This window comes from Salvia hispanica, chromosome 3 (assembly GCF_029641045.1).
Source record: "Salvia hispanica isolate PSC_SH4W2 chromosome 3, Shi_PSC_v1, whole genome shotgun sequence".
NCBI classification, from domain to species: domain Eukaryota; kingdom Viridiplantae; phylum Streptophyta; class Magnoliopsida; order Lamiales; family Lamiaceae; genus Salvia; species Salvia hispanica.
Genome location: NC_142694.1, coordinates 37244312 through 37265725, shown reverse-complemented (window position 1 = coordinate 37265725; position 21414 = coordinate 37244312). Strand labels below are relative to the sequence as shown.

The following is a 21414-nucleotide window of genomic DNA, read 5'->3' as shown; positions in this document are numbered from 1 at the left end:
ATGGCATATACCCTAGGTGGCCTGTTTTTTTGAAGACGATCAGCTGCTCAATTGGTAAGAGGGGAGTCTTGTTTGCGGCAAAGCAGGAGTCCGCGTGGAAGGATGTGGAGCGGGCTTTTGGGGTGCTCCAATCGCGGTGGGCAATCGTGAAAGGTCCGACGCGTTTATGGTACAAGGAAGTCATCGCCGACGTCATGTATGCGTGCATCATCATGCATAACATGATAGTCGAACAAGAACGTGACCATGTCACCAATTGGGTGGATGATGAAGCCGGATCTAGCTCCAGCACGGCGACCTCGCCGGTCACTCGAGGATTACCGACTGGCTTCGGTGTGGTTCTAGAGCGACAAGCCTCAATGCGCAACCAACAAGACCATACTCAGTTCATGACCGACATGATTGAAGAAGTTTGGACCCGCAACCGCCGCCGTTGAGAAATTGTAGTTCTTTTTTTCGTATTATAATGTTTGAATTTTAATGAAATGAAGTTTTAGTTTTCCAAATTTTGAAGTATTTAAATATTCAAATAATAGAAAAATGATTAGGGCGTCGCTTAGGGAGGGCTATAGTCCGCCCCACTGCAGGTGGAATGGGAGGAGGATAAAAATGCTGACGTGGCAGTGCATAGGGCGTCGCTTAGGGCGTCCCATTGTGGATGCCCTTATCAATTTCGAGTCAATGTAATTCAAATACGCCCTCAAATTTGATTTCAAGCTATACTTTTCAAATATGACAATTAAGAAAAATTAAAATTTCATAATTTAATATTTTAATTTCAAAAGAAATAGGATAAAATTTGTCAAACTTCATGATTTAAATTACTATTATCCCTAATGAGTATTATGAGTACACTATATCTAATTTATTATAGTAGTATTTCTTACTGTATTTCAAAGAACGGGCATGAAATCCAGTTATTGAAATAGCTATAATCATTTAAAAGATGTAATATAAGATGCATATAAATATACTCCACAATTTTAAATTGTCATGATTAAATTATTGTATGTATACCTTTGTAAATTAATTCAGTTTCTCAAGACTCAAATAATACAGTTATAGATATTCATAATTGAATAAAAAGCAGAAAAGGAGTATTGACGAAATTTTAGCAAAAGATAGTACATAATAAATTCTCATTGCAGTTGCTTACCAATCTCTATTTTTGGCCAATAATACATTTTCTATTTGTCAAATTATATCCCATAATTAAATTTATAGTATGCTTGGTTCATGAGATTAAATCTCATGACTTAATCCTAGATGGATAGTTATGTGATAATTAGTCATAGCCAATTCCCCCTTCTACTAAATAATCTCACAACTTAAGAGTGTCTCCAATGGCGGACGTCGCGGTAGGACGTCCGCCGTAGTGGCGACGAAGGGCGCCCACGCCCGTCGGATGGGCTCGCCCGTCACCCCCACGGGCGGGCGGACGTCCGAGTTTTAATTTTTTTTTTAAACTCTATAAATATGACTCGTTGAACTTCATTTCATTCACACCACTTGTGTTGACAAGTTTCTCTCTCTAAACTCTATTTTCATGTATATCTAGAATGGGGAGTAGTCGTGCGGGTGGTAGTGGCGGAGACGCTAGTGATAGTGATAACGAATTGGATCTCGCTGTGCAAGAGGAGATTGATCGATTGCTCCGGCAGAGGCAGCAGCGGCGGCAGCAGGAGGCGGCGGCGGTACCTCGGCCGATCCATCGCCGACGTCATGTACCCCGGGACCACATTGCTGCACATATTCGGTTGTATGGGACTACTTTGCTCCGCAGCCGCGTTTTGGGGATGCCTTATTCCGGCGACGTTTTAGGATGCATCGTCTGCTGTTTATGCATATCGTGGGTGCTTTAGAGAGAAGATACGAGTTTTTCAGGATCAGGGAGGATGCGGCTGGCAAACCCGGACACACGCCCTTACAGAAGTGCACTGCCGCAATCAGACAACTTGGCGTACGGAGGCCCGGCCGACATGTTCGACGAGTACCTCCACATTGGCGAGTCTTCAGCCGTCGAGTGTCTGCTGAATTTTTGCGCGGGCGTTAGATCGATATTTGGGGATCATTATCTTCGGCGTCCGAACCCCGAAGACTGCCAGCGGCTGATAAATATGCACGGGTCGGTGCACGGGTTCCCTGGGATGTTGGGCAGCATAGATTGTATGCATTGGTAGTGAAGGAACTGCCCCGTCGCCTGGAAGGGGATACACACTTCCGGCTTCAAAGCCAAGCATCCTACGATGATCCTTGAAGCTGTAGCTGACTACCGACTGTGTATATGGCATGCTTATTTTGGAGTCACCGGGTCGAAGAACGACCTCAACGTCCTCCAGTCGTCGCCCCTGTTCAACGATCAGTGCAATGGCGTGGGTCCCGTCATCAGTTTCGTCGCCAACGGCAACCAGCACAATATGGGATACTATTTGGCGGATGAGATATACCCAAACTGGCCCGTCTTTGTGAAGACGATCAAGCATGCGATCGGACCAAAGAAGTCCTACTTTGCGAGCCGTCAGGAGGCAGCGCGCAAGGATGTTGAGCGGGCATTTGGTGTGCTGCAGAGTTGATGGGGGATGGTGAAGGGTCCGGCACGGCAGTGGTATATTCCCAACATCGGCGACATCATGTACGCATGTATCATTTTGCACAACATGATTGTCGAAAGTGAAGGGGACGAACTGACTCAGTGGACCAACGAAGATGAAACGGGTGCCGGTCCAAGCCACGGCGTGGCCAGCGCGAATGTGAACATGGGGGTACCTCATGGAGAGGTTGAGCGGTTGCGCGCATTTGCCGACATGCGGCAAAGAGATGCCCATTTTCGACTTCAGGAGGATATCATCGAAGAGGTTTGGACGCGGAGGGGTGGACGTTGATGTGGTTGCTTTTTTTTATCTACTATGTAATTTTTTTTTTCGAATGATGTATGTTCTTTTTTTATCAATGAAATATTCGCATTTCCCCATTCGTATTCATGTCGAATTTTAATTCCGTAAATTTTAATTTTAATTGTGAATTTAATTTTATTACGGGAAGTCCTAGTGCAATGGGAAGTTCTAGTAAAATGGAAAGGGCTAATGATGACGTGGCAGGAAGTTTTTTGTGGGAAGTCCTAGTAGGAAGGGCGCCACCGGAGACGCTCTAATCCTATCTGACTAATATTTTAGCTAGTAAACCAAACACCACATATTAATTCTACTTAATTGTTTATAATTTAATGCCGCTGACAATATTATCTCCTCTGAATTAATTTTGTTTATTCATCATCACCAAAGATCTCACTATATATATGAGTCTATGACTACTCTCTAATTCCAAACTCTTTCTTAACCTAAATTATTATTGTTAGTATTATTTTTGTTTGATTTTTGTAAGAATGGAAAAAAATGTAGTACTTCCATATATCGTTTTTTTTAAGAAGGATAAAATGCGAAAGCCATTCCCTAAAACACTGCAAAACTACCTCTCAAAACTCACAAGCCCTAACAAACAATCCCCCCTCCTGATCGGCTGGAAGACGACGGCGAAGAAATCCTATTCGAGAATTTCGGATCGCCTACCGAGAGGAGTACGAAGAAGGAAGCTCACTTCCGCAGCCGCAGAATAATAATCTCAGCGGATCGGGGCAGATTTGCGACGACATGGCCTCCGCCTCCCCTACGTGGACGTCGGAGGGAAGTGATTTGGCGCCGGAGGATTTGATCATGCTGAAGATTGACTCGCCGGATCCGTACGATGTTTTGCGGCAGTCGATTCTGGAGATGGTGGAGGCGAGGATCGATCTCAATCGGAGTGTGGATTGGAAGTTTCTAGAAGAGCTCATGTTTTGTTATTTCGAAATGAACGATAAGGAATCTCATACGCATATTCTGCGAGCGTTCGTTGATGTGCTCGTGTTTTTGAAACACAACTCAGCAAATCTCCGGCTAGTCTGCCTCCGGTGAATCACGGAGATTTGGACGGAGAGTTGTTTCTATATTAGTAATAATCAATAAAATGCTGTGAATGGCTGATCTTAAATAATGTAATCTACAATGTCATCGTTCGCTAATTTGAATCTCATTATTTATAAATATATTAGTATGAATAATATATAACTAGCACTATGCGCTATACCATTTCTTCGCGTGAAAAAACATATATAACAATCAGAATATTATTTAAAACAAACGAACTTATGCTTCATAGTAGTTGAGTTCCCGCGAAATTAGTTTTTTCCTCAAATCATTATAGATTCACTATAATGGATAAGTTCATGATTTTTGCGATCAAATTTAAAGTTCATGGGGAATACCAAATTAAAATAAAGTTCGTAGGGAAATGCCAAAGTGTGTGTTTTAAGCACCATATTAGCCTTATTTAGAATTTATCATATCTCAAACAATATTTCTTATTTTAAGTGGTATTAATTTTATTTAATTTTCTTGTTACTTAAATGTGTGCAATCTAATCTTTTACGTGTTTTACTATAAGATTTCATATTCATTTGACCATATTCATTCATCTAATTAATATTACCGGCCAAATACCTATGATGTTTACTGTGTATGGCAAATATTTTAAATAAAAGATTTAATAAAGTTAATTAATCTCTAAAATCACTAACTTTTCCCTTGTAGTGAAACTTAATCTCATATAAACATCATATTTTACCTCAAGTAATATGCCTAAATTAAATACGCGTGACATATATATAGTAGTACTAGATTAATTTATATGCTAAATTAATCATATTATGTTACATAAATCAATTTATTATTATTACTAAAATCAAATTATATCTCTTATTCTAATAAGATTCCAAAACCTCTATTTAGTTATAAAAATAACATAATCTAAGTATTCTTATAATTCGATATAAATTCATAATTTCCTAAGGTTTAATATCGTAGAAAAATCCATTTTTTGGATATTAAAGTCGTGCGACTATTTATTGCTCATGCAATCTTATATATATGGCTACAATTTTTTTCAGTATAAAAGTACTGAAATAAATGGAAATGTGATATAAATATAATTATCGTTTTGAAATAGTATATACCCAGGACTCGTCGTGCATTTACCGATAGGATAAAAAAAATATTATAGCACTCAACAAAATAGTAGTAATTGAAATTTACTATATTATTCTTTACCCAATGAAAAAATTAACGTTGCTCAAAATTTTATACAACAGTGTTTAAATTTCTATTTTTTTTTTCTTATAAAGTGATAAATTATACTCCCTCCGTCCTTGATTAAGAGTCACACTTTTCCATTTCGGTCCGTCCCCAATTAAGAATCACACTTCATTTTTATCATAAATGGTAAGTAGGTCCCACATTCCACTAACTCATTCCACTCACATTTTATTATAAAACCAATATAAAAAAGTGGATCCCACATTCCACTAACTTTTTCAACAAACTTTTATTTACATTTCTTAAAATCCGTATCCGATCAAAATGTAACTCTTAATCGGGGACGGAGGGAGTACATTCCTTGCATGTTATAATAACTCAAAGTAAATGCACCCTGATAAATGTTAGTATAAACTACAATTAAATCTCATTAACAATTTAACATAATTAATAATATACATAATACAACTCCTATATCCCCAGCCTAAAACATGCAAATCTCATTAATGGAGTACTTTCATGTATATAATATCCTTAGACCCTAAACCATAACTCTAATTAAACAAATTAGTGTGTTAAATATATTTATATGAAAAAATGCATGTTAAATATACTACTCCTAACACGTAAACCATTTTAATGTAAATTATGTATTTATTGACAAACATGAATCACGTTTTATGCGTTCAAACTCGAGGCCCAAAAAATATAGCCCAACGGAGGTCAATTTCTATTTATGTGTTTCATAAAAATAAAGCATGGAGTAGATGTTTCTAGAAGCGGCAGTATCACGAAGACATTTTATTTTTTTGATTTAATTTAATTCCTAGAGAAATGACGCAAACCCTCGAACCTTCTCTCTTATTTTCCACCTATATATATTTTTCAATTTTCTATTTTTATGCTCTTCTTCTCTCACAGTATCTTTTAGAAAGAGAAAATCCCTCAAATTCCTCTGCGCGGAGCCTCGATCTGCTCTCAGGTACTTTTCCCCATTGAATTGTGATAGCTGATGTTGCATCGTTGTTTATTTTTAGATCTAATCGATTTTCTTATTTTCTTTTTGGCGCATATGTTATGTTATTATGTTTAGTAAAAATGTGTGTTTGTGGATTCACTTCATTAGGTTGGATTGAGTTTGTGTCGTTTCTGTGGCGTTTTCGTTTGCTGTGGGGTTGTTTTAGTTCAATTTGGATGGAGTGATTGGTTTTTAGGCTCTAGAGCTTGAGATTGTCTTTACGATGTATAGTGGCCTTATTCGCGTTTCTGTTTGTATGTTTTTTTTGTTTGATTGAGTGGTAAATCTGCTGATTAATAGTATAAATTTTGTTGCCTGATACGTCAATGTGTGCATGAGATGTTGATCGGGCCAGGAGTGGAAAACGTAAACTTGTTTGCAATTCTTTTAATGTATGCTAGTGGTGGTATCAGATCATTGCTATTTTTAGATTAATTGCTACATACACATCGTTAGTACATTATTTTTGTGTGTTATTCGTTGGTTGTCGGATTATTGCAACTTTTCGATTAATAAATGGAGGGGTTCGTGGTAATTAATACTGGTACATACGTATTGTTGTCGTTTATAAATTAAATTCTAATGAATTATGATCCAGGTGAACACGTGTCACATTGCGGAAGGACTTTGCGGAAACTTCAAGTTTTAACGTAAACATGAGTGTGGTAGGTTTTGATGTTGGGAACGAAAGTGGTGTTGTTGCGGTTGCAAGGCAAAGAGGAATCGATGTCGTGCTTAACGATGAGTCCAAGCGTGAAACTCCTGCTATCGTATGTTTTGGCGAGAAGCAGCGATTCCTTGGTACAGCAGGGGCTGCATCAAGTATGATGAATCCAAAAAATACAATATCGCAGATAAAGCGTTTTATTGGACGTAAATTTTCAGATCCCGAGTTGCAGAAGGATATCAAATCGTTGCCATTTTCAGTCTCCGAAGGTCCTGATGGATATCCCTTGATTCATGCTCACTATTTGGGGGAAAAAAGAACCTTCACACCTACTCAGATATTAGGAATGGTACTCTCTGATTTGAAGATCATTGCTGAAAAGAACTTGAATGCTGCTGTTGTAGACTGCTGCATTGGGATACCTGTTTACTTCACCGACCTGCAGAGAAGAGCTGTTATAGATGCTGCAACGATCGCTGGTTTGCACCCTCTTCATCTCATTCATGAAACAACGGCTACTGCCTTAGCTTACGGCATTTACAAGACTGACCTACCTGAAAATGAACCAATGAATGTCGCATTTGTCGATGTTGGTCATGCCAGTATGCAAGTATGCATTGCTGCCTTCAAGAAAGGTCAGCTGAAGATATTGGCTCATTCTTATGATCGGTGTTTGGGTGGAAGGGATTTTGATGAAGTGCTTTTCCAACATTTTGCTGCAAAATTCAAGGATGAATACAAGATTGATGTCTACCAAAATGCAAGGGCTTGCCTAAGATTGCGTGCTGCTTGCGAGAAGTTGAAGAAGGTCCTTAGTGCAAATCCTGAGGCACCTCTGAACATTGAATGCTTAATGGAAGAGAAGGATGTCAGAGGTTTTATCAAGAGAGATGAGTTTGAGCAGATTAGTATTCCAATTTTGGAACGTGTGAAAAAGCCATTGGAGAAGGCTCTTGCTGATGCTGGACTGACCACCCAGGATATACATTCTGTTGAAGTTGTTGGTTCAGGCTCTCGAGTTCCTGCTATTATTAAAATTTTGACTGAGTATTTTGGAAAGGAGCCTAGGCGAACAATGAATGCGAGTGAATGTGTGGCGAAAGGCAGTGCTCTACAATGTGCTATTCTCAGCCCCACATTTAAAGTTAGAGATTTCCAGGTAAATGTTTCTATAGGAATCTGTTCACCATTATACTGAAGATCTTTATGTATTTATCCTTTTTTTTATCACACATTTCTATATACTGTAATGCGGATCCAAAACTACTTTTTGAAGCCTAATTTAAAAGGAAAAATTTTGAGAGAGAGTGAAACGGTAATATGGCTGCCTTAAATAATTTTGAGAGCTTTATTTTATATGCTGGCGAAATGCAACACTGGGGAATATGACATTGGGTGATATGACTTTTTAGTGTCCGCACATTTATCTTATGCTTTTCAAATGTCTTGGTTCATATTAGCTTTGCAGGGTGGGGTGATCTCTGGAAAATTATTTCATAGTTAGACTGACTTATGTATGCTCTTCCCCTGTGTAGGTTAATGAGAATTTTCCATTTTCCATTGCTTTGTCATGGAAAGGATCTGCTTCTGATGCACAAAATGGAGCAGCTGATAATCAGCAGAGCACTGTCGTATTCCCCAAGGGAAATCCTCTACCTAGTGTTAAGGCGTTGACTTTCTACAGATCTGGCACCTTCACTGTGGACGTACAATATGCCGATCCCAGTGAATTGCAGGCACCTGCAAAAATTAGTACCTACACGGTAGCTTGTTATGCATTCTATCCATTCACTATCTATCACATGTGTTTCCTTTACTTAGCATTTAGCATAACATATCCTCTTACTGGACTGCAGATTGGACCTTTCCAGTCCGCAAAAGGTGAAAGGGCAAAGTTGAAGGTCAAAGTCCGTCTGAATCTTCATGGCATCGTCTCGATTGAGTCTGCCTTGGTAAGATTCCAATGTGTAGCTCACTAGATCCTTCCATATATATTGATATCACAAGCTTGGAATTTTTGTGGATTTTATGTTGTAGATCAAACTATTGTGCTTTCTATTTCTTGCACTTATTTTCTTGTATCACAAAGACATGGGGAAAGGCAATTAACAAATTGGTCTTCTGTGATATTTAAGCTTAAGGTCACCCCTTCCATTCTAGTTCCTGTCTGGAAGAGAATATCCTTATTACCCTTGAAATTTTAATCGTTATACCTTGCTGCAGCTCTTAGAAGAGGAAGAGGTGGAGGTCCCAGTTGTAAAAGAGCCAGTTAAAGAGGCGACCAAGATGGAAACAGATGATACTCATCCCAGCAGCACAGAAACTGATGTAAATATGCAAGATGCTAAGATGGATGTCCCTGGAGCTGAAAATGGTGTCCCAGAATCAGGAGATAAGACATCTCAAATGGAAACGGATAAGGTTAGCTTTGAATGATAATTTTCCTATTGATGATGATCATGCATATGCTCATAAACTGTGAACTACATTTAGTTTTTTCAATAAATATACTGTATATTTTTATGGTACTTCTGGAACGGTTCTCAATAAACAAATTTAAACGATAGCTGATATCCGAGTACGGTTGATTGGGGTTAACTAAGTCATAGTTGATGTGTCCATATACTAGCAGATCGCATTGAGATATCCATGGAAATGCTTCGATTTTTGTTTTGCATTTAGCTCATGACACCCAAGCTTTATACCTGCTACCTTGGCACCTTGTTTATAACTATTGTTGGTATCCATCTCCATATTATACACAAGTGGTTGTTAAGTGATACCTTCACCCCTGGTTTTATTTCATCAGGTGGAGGCACCAAAGAAGAAGGTTAAGAAAACTACTGTCCCTGTATCAGAAATTATATATGGAGGTCTTGCTGCTTCTGATGTGCAAAAAGCTGTGGAGAAGGAGTTCGAGATGGCATTGCAGGATCGAGTTATGGAAGAAACTAAAGATAAAAAGAATGCTGTAGAGGCCTATGTTTATGACATGCGGAACAAGGTATGCATGAATCTTCATCTGTGCTGACAACCACAACACCCTGATTCTAACCATTCTTTCTGACTGCAGCTTCATGACAAATATCACGAGTTTGTGACAGAGTCTGATAGAGAGCAGCTTATTTCTAGACTCCAGGAGGTGGAAGATTGGTTGTATGAGGATGGTGAGGACGAAACAAAAGGAGTATATATTGCTAAGCTGGAAGAGCTCAAGAAGGTGGGTTTCGTGTATTTAATCTGTTATTTTCTCCTTTCTCCTACATCTAAAAGATGACAATGACAATTTTTTGGGTGTCTCCTCCTTTTAGCAAAGTGACCCCATTGAGGAGCGCTTCAAGGAGCATTCAGAGAGAGGAACTGTGATCGACCAGTTTATTAATTGCATCAACAGTTACAGGGAAGCTGCAATGTCGAATGACTCCAAGTTTGATCACATTGACCTGGCCGAGAAACAAAAGGTGTGTTTCCCTTTCCCTACATGCCCACATGCTTTTTTTGGAAGCTGTGCTGGGAACACTCGACTCAGTTTATGTTTCCACTCTCCAGGTTCTGAGTGAATGTGTCGAAGCTGAAGCTTGGATCAGAGAGAAGCAACAACACCAGGACACACTTGCAAAGCACATGCCGCCTGTTCTTTTGTCTGCTGATGTTAGGAAGAAGGCTGAGTCTCTTGACAGGTACCTTGAGAGAATGAAGGCATAAATACAGTATCCTTGATTTATGGTTTCTGAAGAAAACGATATGTGCTGTTGACAGGTTTTGCAGGCCCATAATGACGAAGCCAAAGCCAGCGGCCAAACCATCCACTCCTGAGCCAACACCCGCATCGCCTTCTGGAGGTGAATCCCCACAAGGGACGGAGAACGGTGAAGCTGGATCTGGAAACGAAGCATCGCAGCCTGATGCGGAGCCCATGGAAACAGATAACCCGGAGAACGGAGCAAGCTCTGCATAAATCATTCTTTTTCTTAGCAGTATTTTTGTATGGGCGGATTTGGGACTTGGTGGTGGGTTAAGATTTGATCTATCTGCATGGAAAATGCTTTGATAGAAATATTTCAATTATATTATTTTATAGGTGCGGAGACGTTGTACAACCGTTTTGACTCTTAAAAAAGGCTTGTGCTGAGTCTTTGGAGGTGCCTCCCATTTTTATATTATCGAAACATTAAAATGACATTGTTTATGCCTTACTCTTACAAATCTCAACTGTATTTTCATTATCAGCTTGAAACCCTCTTTAGTATCTGTCCCTTCTGAAAATCCAAATCTCTATGGAAGTCCATACATTCTCTATAGCTCAACCATTTGCTGTCGCTTGCCAACCTGTGTCTCCTCGTATATATTGTTGAAAATAAACACAAATGTGAAATAGATGACATAAATAATTGTTTACTTAGTTTGATACAATTCATATTTATGCAAGTGGGTCATGCCACTTAGGATTTTCATCATATAATTTTGGACTACAATTTATAATGAAAGAGTGGCTTTATATATGGACAGCATAAAGTGTTCCAAGTAGCAGAATTTTCATCTCCTATGTGTCAAAAATGTAATTATACTTTAACTTCACATTCTTTCTCCTAAAAATGAAAAGCTTATTATTAAGCCAAAAATATAGCACTTTAACTGTCACGGCATAGAATACTACATTCGTTTTGTAAAAATATAAACTTTTGAACTAGCACGGGTTTAATACAAAATTAGTAAAATAAAAGAAAGATATGAAGAAAAAGTGCGTCAGTGAAAAGTTTGTATTTTTAGGAAATAGAGGGAGTACTACTCTTCCAAAGTTCATCCAAGAAATTATGTAACGAAATCATCCGCTCTTAGTGCACTTTCCCAAAAGACTTCATAAAATATATATATTTTTTTTTAAATTAAATTTTTTGAAAGTTATGTAATATGACGTACAATAACTTTTTAAAAATAAATATAGATTCTATTATTTATTATATTCAATTGCATAGGATGCTTATTTGTATGCTTAGTCGCATGAATTTGTACATTTAATTTCTGTCTTTATACGGCAAAGTTTCATCTCTTTCACTATCTGTACTTATCTCCATTTCTTTAAAACAGATCAGCAGAATAATCCTTAAATGACCTGTCACTCAAATTCCTCACTCACTTCATTTTAAATTAAAAATTAAATAAAATGAACTTCTTCTTCGTTTAGACACATTATTATATATTGTCAACCAAAATAGTTTCTCTCTCATACTAACCATGTGAGTATTCCTTCACACATCACAAAAATCACCTTCCTCTCATGAATTTATGGTGCTTTAATGTAGGCAGTTTGTAATTAAGCATAAAAAAAGAAGATTCCTTTGTTTCTTCTCATTATATTTTCTTCTTTGCAGTTATTTCACTTTGCATTCAGCTATAAAAGATGCATTTTGTGCACCATTTTGACATACCAGAAGAGAAAATTCATTTATACAGATAAAAACAATTATTTTTTAGGGAGAATTGTTCTAAGTATGAAGCTCATGGAGTTCCAGCAGGATGCACAATTTTGGTAATTCGACTACATTTCTCCGTCAATCTATCTTAATTTCTGGCAACGTTTTAATAATTTATCATGTTGGAATCCTTGATTAGTTTTGCTTACTGGTTCAGTTATAATATAACCACAAAGAGTGTAACTCTGATATAATTATCTTTTGTTTATCGATTTTTCTTTCATCGAATTGATTTTTATCTCCCTGTATGCGCAAACAAAAATTTTAATTGAAGAGCTCCGCAATTTTATCTTGAGACTTTCGACAGCTTTTGAAATTTAGGAATTAGGATATAAATATGTAACTTTTTAAATCATTTTTATTTACCATTTTTTATATGGACTGGTATTAAAATTATTAGTCCGATTTTCCTCATTTATAATTCTAATGTTTTTGTTTAATAAGTCAAAAAATTAACCAAAATATTGATATTATGTATTAATTGAATTTTTATTTTATTTTGTTTTCATTCAAACCCATTATGTAATTTTAGATTTTTTTTTTATATTTTGAGTTTTGTGTGTCAGATGTGTTTGCTTTTGCTTGTATTATTTTTTTAAAAGGGGATCAACAATGATTCTCCATCTACCCCTATGATGACTCGAATCCCGGACCTAATGGTTGGAGGGGAAACATCTTATCGACTGAGCCCCGCTTCGTTGTAGATGTGTTTGCTTGTAGTGAGTGTATGCACTGTGCGGTATACTGTATTTATTTTTATTATATATTCAAATTGTACTACAATTTTAAGAGATCCTAGGATTTGGAATGTAATCAAATAACATACTCCAAAACCCAATTTCAAATCCATATACCCTAACATTTTTTTCTTTTCTAAATCATTAGACATTTACTTTCTTATTAAAGTTGACTTCCCTTCTTTAATTATATAATTCCCCCTCGTTCACCACTTTTTCTGTAATTACTAAATACTACTTCCTCCGTCCGCGAATAGGAGTTCCGTTTTGCCATTTTAGTCCGTCCGCGAATAAGAGTCCCGGTTCATTATTACTATTAATGGTAAGAGGCCCCCACATTCCACTAATTTATTTCACTCACATATCATTTAAAATTAATATATATACAAGTGAGACTCATATTCCACTAACTTTCTTAAGCCAACTTTTCTTAACATTTCTTAAAACCCGTGCCGGATGGAAATGGAACTCCTATTCGCGGACGGAGGGAGTACTATACTATACTCCTAGTATATTAAATACCTTATCAATCCATCATAAAAACATCTAATTATACTTGATTCTTTTTTTAAAAATGTATGTAGGTACAACAATGACTCATCTTCTTCAACAGATTCCATTTCAACACAGAAAAGGGAAGGGCTATTGGCTTTCGACGTCACACCATTCGACGAAGATCACATTGTTTTCAGCACTAGGAATTTGACGCAATCCATCGCCAAAATTACCAAAATGCCCCCGAGCAACGTACACGCGTCCGCCGACAATTCGCCAGCACATGGAAACACTCCAACGATTAGAATACCACCGTGCCTCCTCTCCACCCACGGCTTTTGCTGCCGTGGGCATGGGAGCACGGCCCCGCAACACCAAACCCTAAGTCTACTCCCCATGACCGTGTGCACGAAGCACGACACCGCGAGCTTTCTACCCCTAGATTATGTGCAAAGAATGGGGGAATACACACGCACAACTTACAACCATCCTACCTTAGAAGTGGTCCACCGCTTCAACGACTGCATCCTCAAATTCCCCACTATTCCTCCTACTATAGGTAGCTCGGAAGAACATTCTTCCGAGCTAGACTATTCCAAGAATTGCTACGAGTGCACCACCTTGCTCGTGGATCGGGGAACGACCTACATGTACATGTAAGTAACCTAACACAAGATTATTAAATACTACATCCGTCCCACAATAGAAATCCACATTTGACTCGGCACGAGTTTTAAGAGTTGTTAAGAAAAGTGAGTTGAAAAGTGGACTCTTATTTTGGGACTGACTAAAATGACAAAAGTGAATTCTTATTGTGGGACGGAGGTAGTATTATATATGTATTTAATTTATATTGTTGGATTAATTAGAGGAAACCCTAGTTTTCATTTTATATGTTAATAGTGTTTAGGGATTTTATTTTGTTGATTTAGGGATTATCTATTCTGCTGCAATGAGTGTCGTTTGAAAGCTTGCGTGAAGAGGTATTGGTACAAGAAGGTGATGAAGTGTGATGAAGAGCAGATTGATTTTGGTGAGTATTCAATCTATGAAATGGAGAAGAATGCAGATTTCACTATTTTATCTGAGCAAATGTAGCTCATAATATTGCATACGCAACTTCATTTTTGTACCTTAGTGTATATTTTGTGTGTAAAGCTCCGATCCAATACAGACTTTGGCAGAGTATTCAAATAAGACCCACGTCGGGCATGCGTTTTAAGAAATATAATTGGGACGGAAGGAGTATTCAATTACTACTTTACTTGCATTGACACTTAAGTTAATGGTCACATATTTTAAAAGAATTTGATTGTTCTTTCGAAATTTAAATTGAATAATGAATCTCATTTTTTTTTACGTGGTCACCATTTTCATTTGTCTCATAACGTACTTATTAGGGTAGATACTAAAAAGTAAAAACATGATTCTAGTTGTGTGTATCGCTATAACCTTATTTCCTAATTTTAATTGAAAAAAATATTTTCATTATACTGTTTTTGTTGTTTAATTGAAATGAAAATAAAACTGTCCAAATATTCTCACTTATATGTTGTGATTGCATCATTTGAGTCTCTTACTCGATTTCCATGTAAAAATAATAAATATTCACAACCAATAGAAAATGAACTAGTACTATATATTAGTATGAACTATTGCGATATCAAGCATAAAGACTCTAACCTTGGAATAATTAGTGACGCTGATGTAAGTATAGCACCAGTGAATTTTAGTGTCTTACAGTTTTAAAAATCAGTCTAAAAACTCATACTACATTTTAATAAAGATTTGTTCACAATTATTTTATGACAAAAAAGTACAATCGCATAAATGATGTTTTCAATTAAACAAACAACATTTTATTTATGAACAAGCGACATCATTTAACTCACTGGTGATGATATCTATGAATAATTTCTTCAACTTTTATTCACGTATGATTTCATTTAAATTTTTCGTCATGACATAATTGACTAATTTTTAATATTGATAGACGGACTAAAATTTTATCAAACTTCATAATTATTTAATCAATTCTACCTTTATTTATAAAAGAGTGAATTACATATTTAAACCCTATACTTGTAGCGATGCATATTTTGTGGACTGCAAATGGTTTTTTATAAGTACAGAGATAGCAAACATACATCGTGACAAGCATATGGCCTAAATATATAAGTCACTATTTTCTAAAATATACATAAAAACTTTGAATTCTCACCGACAGGCCTGTCAAATCGGGTACCCGCGGATATCCGATCCGAAATTTTCGGGTACCCGATCCCGAGATTCCCAAAATCCCATACCCGATACTCGACCCGAAATTTATTTCGGATACCCGGATACCCGACTCGGGTATCCAGTCCGAAAAATCGGGTATCCAGTCCCAATTGTGATTGTGATTTTTTTTTTAAAATTAACTACAAACTTTTAGGATTTATTTCATATTATATAGTTCGAATTTAACACAAAGTTAAAGTAGTAAAATAACTACAAACTTTTAGAAATTTAAAATTCTTGTTGTAATTCTAATTTAAGAGAAAATAACTACGAACTTTTAGAAGTGCAAAATTTAGAAGTTATAAATTATAATATATTAACATCTTTCATCTATCCACAATAAGTCAATAACCATCATAATTCATAAGTTTAAACATCCTTCCTAATAAACGTCACAATTCAATCATTCAAAAATTCAATCATTCATCACAATTCATAACAATAACATCCATCATCAAAATAAGTTAATATGCATCAAATATTCAAAATTCAAAAGAACACAAGTTATAATCCTATTCCTCGTAAGAAACATGAGTTCAAGTAACAAAACAATATTACATAAGTGGACCATTAATTCATTCATTCTTCATCCAAAATTCTTCAATCTCCACAATAATTCAAAAATTCAATCATTCATCACAATTACCTATCACAATTCATAACAATAACATCCATCATCAAAATAAGTTAATATGCATCAAATATTCAAAATTCAAAAGAACACAAGTTATAATCCTATTCCTCGTAAGAAACATGAGTTCAAGTAACAAAACAATATTACATAAGTGGACCATTAATTCTTCAATCTCCATCTAATCATCTTTATTGGCATAGTGGACCATTGAGATATGATAGGCGATTTTCCACTTGGTCTTGAGACATTCTACAAATTTAGTATAAAATGAAAAAATTAAAATATATCCAATAAAGCATATTCACGTGTATTAAAAATGAAACGAAACATGTATAATAAACAGAACTAAACACAAAATTCATGACCATTCACGATTAGTAAAAAATATATAATGCCAGAGTATATTATATATTACTGCCAAATGTCTATATATTGCCAAATATCAAAAGAATAAAAGTATATACAACAACTCTCCATACAATGTACTGTCATATGTGAAAAGTTGTGTCAACTAGGAGTACTTTATGTTAATATGTTGCGCTACTTTTACGGCATAAAAAAATACTATATAGTTTCATGGACACGATGCAATTCTATATACTTACACTCAACAAATATTTTATAATATTTAAGCAAAACAATTAAATAGACAAAATAAAATAATACCTTAAAATAGCAACAACTTTAATACGAGGAATGATGGGACTACTCTTGAGAAGAAAAGGAGAGGCTAGGAGAACGGCGGTGGATGGCGGCGGTGGAGGATATTGCAGCGAGGGAGTAGAAGAGGGGAAGACTGAAGAGGCGCTGTGAATTTTGGAGTATACCCTAAATCACAAAGTATCTTATACGCTAATAAGTACTCCTATTACCTAAAATATAATTAAGAAACTAAATTATAGTTAATTATAATAAAAATATAATTTATTAATTTAAAAAAAATAAATCGGATAATTCGGATATACCCGATCGGGTATCGGGTCGATCACCCAAAATTCTCACTACCCGATACCCAAAAAATCAAGTTTCGGGTATTCAATTATCCGACATTTTCGGATTTGGATATTGAGTATCCAATACCCGGTATCCATTTTGACACCCCTACTCACGGATTCCGTACATATCTAACATTTAGACACTCAAAATACGCTTTGATATTCCAAAAATGAAGATACAGTGTTTTAGTAATTTAGGTCTGAAATTGGAATATTTGGAAGCACGAAAGTCAAACCTAGATTTACCAACTTCACTCAAACCCCCAAAAATAGTGTTTGATTCTGCTCTCACTCTCACTCAAATTCAAATTCAAATGCGGAAGTAGAGTACTATTGTTTGCTGATCGCAATGAGCTCCGCAGCCGGGAATTCAAGCTTTGCACCCTACCAATTCCGCCACACCGCCGCAGTTTCATCCAAATGTTGCTCCTTGAGAATCGCCCCCTCTCGAGGAAAGAATAATGCGATGCTCACGGCTTATCTACAGAGAGGCGGCAATTCCTGCTCGAGGAGAGTGGCCCTTGTTATCCGCCTTCTCAAATTCAGGGCTCACGCACTCGATGCCCTTCCTGCAGGTGTGTTAAGTAACACTAACGATTACTTAGTTTGAGAGATTTTGTTAAGTTATTAATGCTTTTTTATGGCTTGGCTGAATTGCTACTTATTCTGATAGATTGTGTTTTTTTTCTATTCACACTGATTGGTAATATCGCTGATTCGTAGGAAAGGAAGGTGACCTAATTATAGCCTCACTGCGTTTGTTTGAGCTCCATTTTAGCTTTCAATTATCCATTTAAGCAGCTTCTTAATTGTAGTATGCAGTTGCCCTATGTTATTAGTGGTTATAGCTGCGGAGATATGTTAAGACACTCTCGGCACCCGCACTTCTTTATGCCTGAGCTACAGTAAAAATTAAAGTAGCTGATTCTCTTCTTCCTATTTGCCGTTCTGCTTACCTATGCTTAAACAATGAACCATGTTTAACATAAATTCAGATAATGCTACCCTTTTCTTGACCCATCACTGATAAGTTTAGCTTTTCTATTTCAGAAACTAATGAATTGACGGCAGCACATCTGAATCAAAATGAAGAGGTCTGCATCCTAGTATAAAATCAAAGGATTATACAACTGCTGGTTTCGTTTTTGTATGTCATCTATACACTATCATGCATGCTGATGTGCACATTTCACGTGCACAGCTATCGGGGCAGGAACGTCCATCAGGGCACCCCTTCTTCTCCATTCTCAATGTACTCGGTATTCTGGGATCAGGAATTCTTGCTGCCCTTTTTGCATTAAAGAAGAAGGAAAAGGCCATTTCAGACGCTACTGTAGAACATGTAAGTAATTTTAATAGATTTATATTGTTATTTTTTATGAGATTGATGTTAGATCACAACTGTTAGAGAGCAAGGGATATAACTTAAAATGCTTGAGATATGTTCGTTAATATATTAAATGGAACTTCATCGTCAAGAACCTACATCATCAAAGTGAAACTAAGAGTAGCTCAAGGTTTACAGCCAGGAGTTTTCCTTCCTTGAAGAAACTTTCTGTCCCAAGCTACTAAGCTGAAAATCAAGAAACAGGTAACTCATTATGCCATAATCCCTATTAATTAAAACTGATAAGGAACAATAATACTGAGATAAAATGCATATATCATATTCCCATGTCTAGTATTGCCTCAAGATGCCAGAAATGGTGAGACTCTTCTAGTGTCGGCGTCCTCCCCCATTAAGATTGGGAATCTTTCTACGTGAGCTCTCTTAGTTTCTATGTCCCAATCACTGTACTGACCTCATGTGTCTTGTTCTAAGCCCACTAAATTTTGAGTTAGATTCTTTTTTATGATTTACTGGCTTTCCTTGTTCGAGCACCATATAATTGTCTCTCTAGTATATTTTACATTCCTGAATGTTGTGCTATCCATAATTCAGATTTTTGTTGGTTTCTATGCTTATTTTTTCTCTCTCTGTTTCTGGTGCAGATGAAAAATATGCTCAAGGAAAAAGAAGCTGCTATTATTTCTCTGGAGAACAAGTTTAAGGAAGAACTAATAAATGAGAAAGAATGTCTAAATAAGGAACTTGGAAAAGTGAAAGCTGAGCAGCAGTCTTTAGTTAATCAACTGGAAATGGCATCATATACCATAACAAACCTTGGTCAAGAATTGCAAAAGGAGCAAAACATAGTAGAAGAGCTTACCATCGAAGTTGATAACCTGGAACTCTGTGTTAAAAATGCTGGGAGTGAGAAAAGGCAACTCCAACAGCAGCTAAATGAGAAGCTACATTCTGTAGGATTCTTGCAAGAAAGGATCGACTTGCTTTCACTGGATATCAAGGATAAAGAGGATACTATTCAGCATCTTAGTTGTAGACTTGTTGACAAAGATAGAGAGCTGGATCAACTCAGCTCCGTATGTCAGCAATTGGAGGATCATCTACCTAGTTTGGAGTCAGAGAACAAGCAATTGAAGGATGTGCTTTTGAGAAATCAAGAGGAGCTGGAACTGAAGTATGAGGTGCTGCAGGAACTGGATGCGGAATTATCCCTTTTACTGGCTGAGAAAGATGAATCTGAAAAGAAGCTTGATGCCATTTTATTGGAATATAACAACTTTAAGTCCTCCATGGAAAAGAAGTCAACTTCGGATGCAAAGCTTTTGGGAGAAAGAGAGGGAAAGATTCATCTGCTTGAAGATAAACTTACGATCTTGTTGGATGACAAGAAGAAAGATGAAGTATTAATATCTGCTTTGATGCAGGAGAGGGACACTTTAAAAGAAATGTTGAACATAGAATTAGGAAATATGAAGATTCTGGAAGAGGAGCTTAGAATCACACAGGCTACTTTGGAGGAATCAAAATATGAAACTTCTGACCTGGCTAAACAATTGCAAGAGTCGAGAAGATTGTGTTTGGAGCTTGAAGAAGAGGTCTGTAAAGTCCAGGCTGATTTTAGGGAAGCAAGAGAATCATTACACATGAAACTAGAGGAAGCTAAACAAGGTGCAGAAATCTTGTCCGGAGAACTAAGTTCTGCAAATGACCTCTTCAGTAAATCAAGTGAAGAACTGCAAATTATGTCCGCAGAACTATCTGCCGCATTGCAGAAATGCAATAGCTTGGAGGTGGAACTCACTGATGCCCTCAGGAAAGCAGAAAGCACAGCTGTTGATCTGGACAACGAAAGGAAAACTATATCTTCTCTGAACAAAGAGTTGATGGATCTCGAGACCCAAATTTCGAGAGACAAACAAGCACGAAAAAGTCTTGAATCAGATTTAGAAGAGGCTACTAAGTTCCTCAATGATGTGAATCGGAACGCATTGATGCTTTCCAGAGAGTTAGAGCTTGCGCATTCTCAGATTGCGAGCATGGAAGTCGAGAAAGATAAGCTATATGATTTCATTGCTGTGCAGAAACAGGCTTCCCAAGAATCTCGGGTGAACTTGGAAGATGCCCACAACCTGGTCATGAAACTCGGGAAAGAAAGGGAGAGCTTGACAAAGAGAGGAAAGAGACTAGAGGAAGAGCTGGCCTCTGCAAAGGGAGAGATACTGCGGCTGATGAGTCGAATGAACTCTTCGAAACCTGCAGCTGATGCCCAACAGGGGAGTAAAGCTGCAGGTTCAGGTAGAAGGAATAGCCAACGAAGGAGAAAGGATAGATCACAGCAAAAAGATTCATAGTTGACATTTAGAGTTTCCTGTATAAGTAGATTATAAGCTTATTTTAGAGATCTTGTACCATTTGACTCAGAAGTTCTGAAATTTGATTCTACTTCCCTTTTGTGCATACAAATTGCATTTTCTTTTGTGGATGGAATGAAGTGATACATGTTGAAAATGAAATTAGTGGTGGGATTCAGTTGAACTTGTGTGGAAAATTGATTGAAAGATGAAATTTTGTAGGCCCTAAAATGGGATAGAATTTTATCGTATGAACATTTTATCATCCAAATAAGAATTTGTGTTGGGC

General features: G+C 36.9%; 2 protein-coding genes and 1 long non-coding RNA gene across 3 annotated transcripts; 2 read left to right on the top strand and 1 right to left on the bottom strand.

The window, feature by feature from the left end:
* Nucleotides 1–5954: 5954 nt before the first annotated feature.
* Nucleotides 5955–11007, top strand: LOC125213605 (heat shock 70 kDa protein 15-like). Its single transcript, XM_048114246.2, has 10 exons — nucleotides 5955–6108; nucleotides 6743–7970; nucleotides 8347–8574; nucleotides 8668–8763; nucleotides 9035–9232; nucleotides 9621–9815; nucleotides 9885–10031; nucleotides 10123–10272; nucleotides 10361–10491; nucleotides 10571–11007. Exons 2-10 carry the CDS (start codon nucleotides 6801–6803, stop codon nucleotides 10767–10769), a joined length of 2514 nt encoding a protein of 837 aa, XP_047970203.1. The 5' UTR covers nucleotides 5955–6108; nucleotides 6743–6800; the 3' UTR covers nucleotides 10770–11007.
* Nucleotides 11008–16320: 5313 nt separating this feature from the next.
* On the bottom strand, nucleotides 16321–19763 carry LOC125216141 (uncharacterized). Its single transcript, XR_007175359.2, has 3 exons — nucleotides 19637–19763; nucleotides 17098–18999; nucleotides 16321–16680 (listed from the first exon to the last, which is right to left on the bottom strand). It is a non-coding gene; the product is annotated as an uncharacterized LOC125216141 (long non-coding RNA).
* Nucleotides 17776–21237, top strand: LOC125216140 (MAR-binding filament-like protein 1-1). Its single transcript, XM_048117773.2, has 4 exons — nucleotides 17776–18001; nucleotides 18477–18520; nucleotides 18628–18768; nucleotides 19419–21237. The coding sequence occupies exons 1-4, from the start codon at nucleotides 17776–17778 to the stop codon at nucleotides 21123–21125; spliced, it is 2118 nt and encodes a 705-aa protein (XP_047973730.1). The 3' UTR covers nucleotides 21126–21237.
* The last annotated feature ends 177 nt before the right edge of the window (nucleotides 21238–21414 follow it).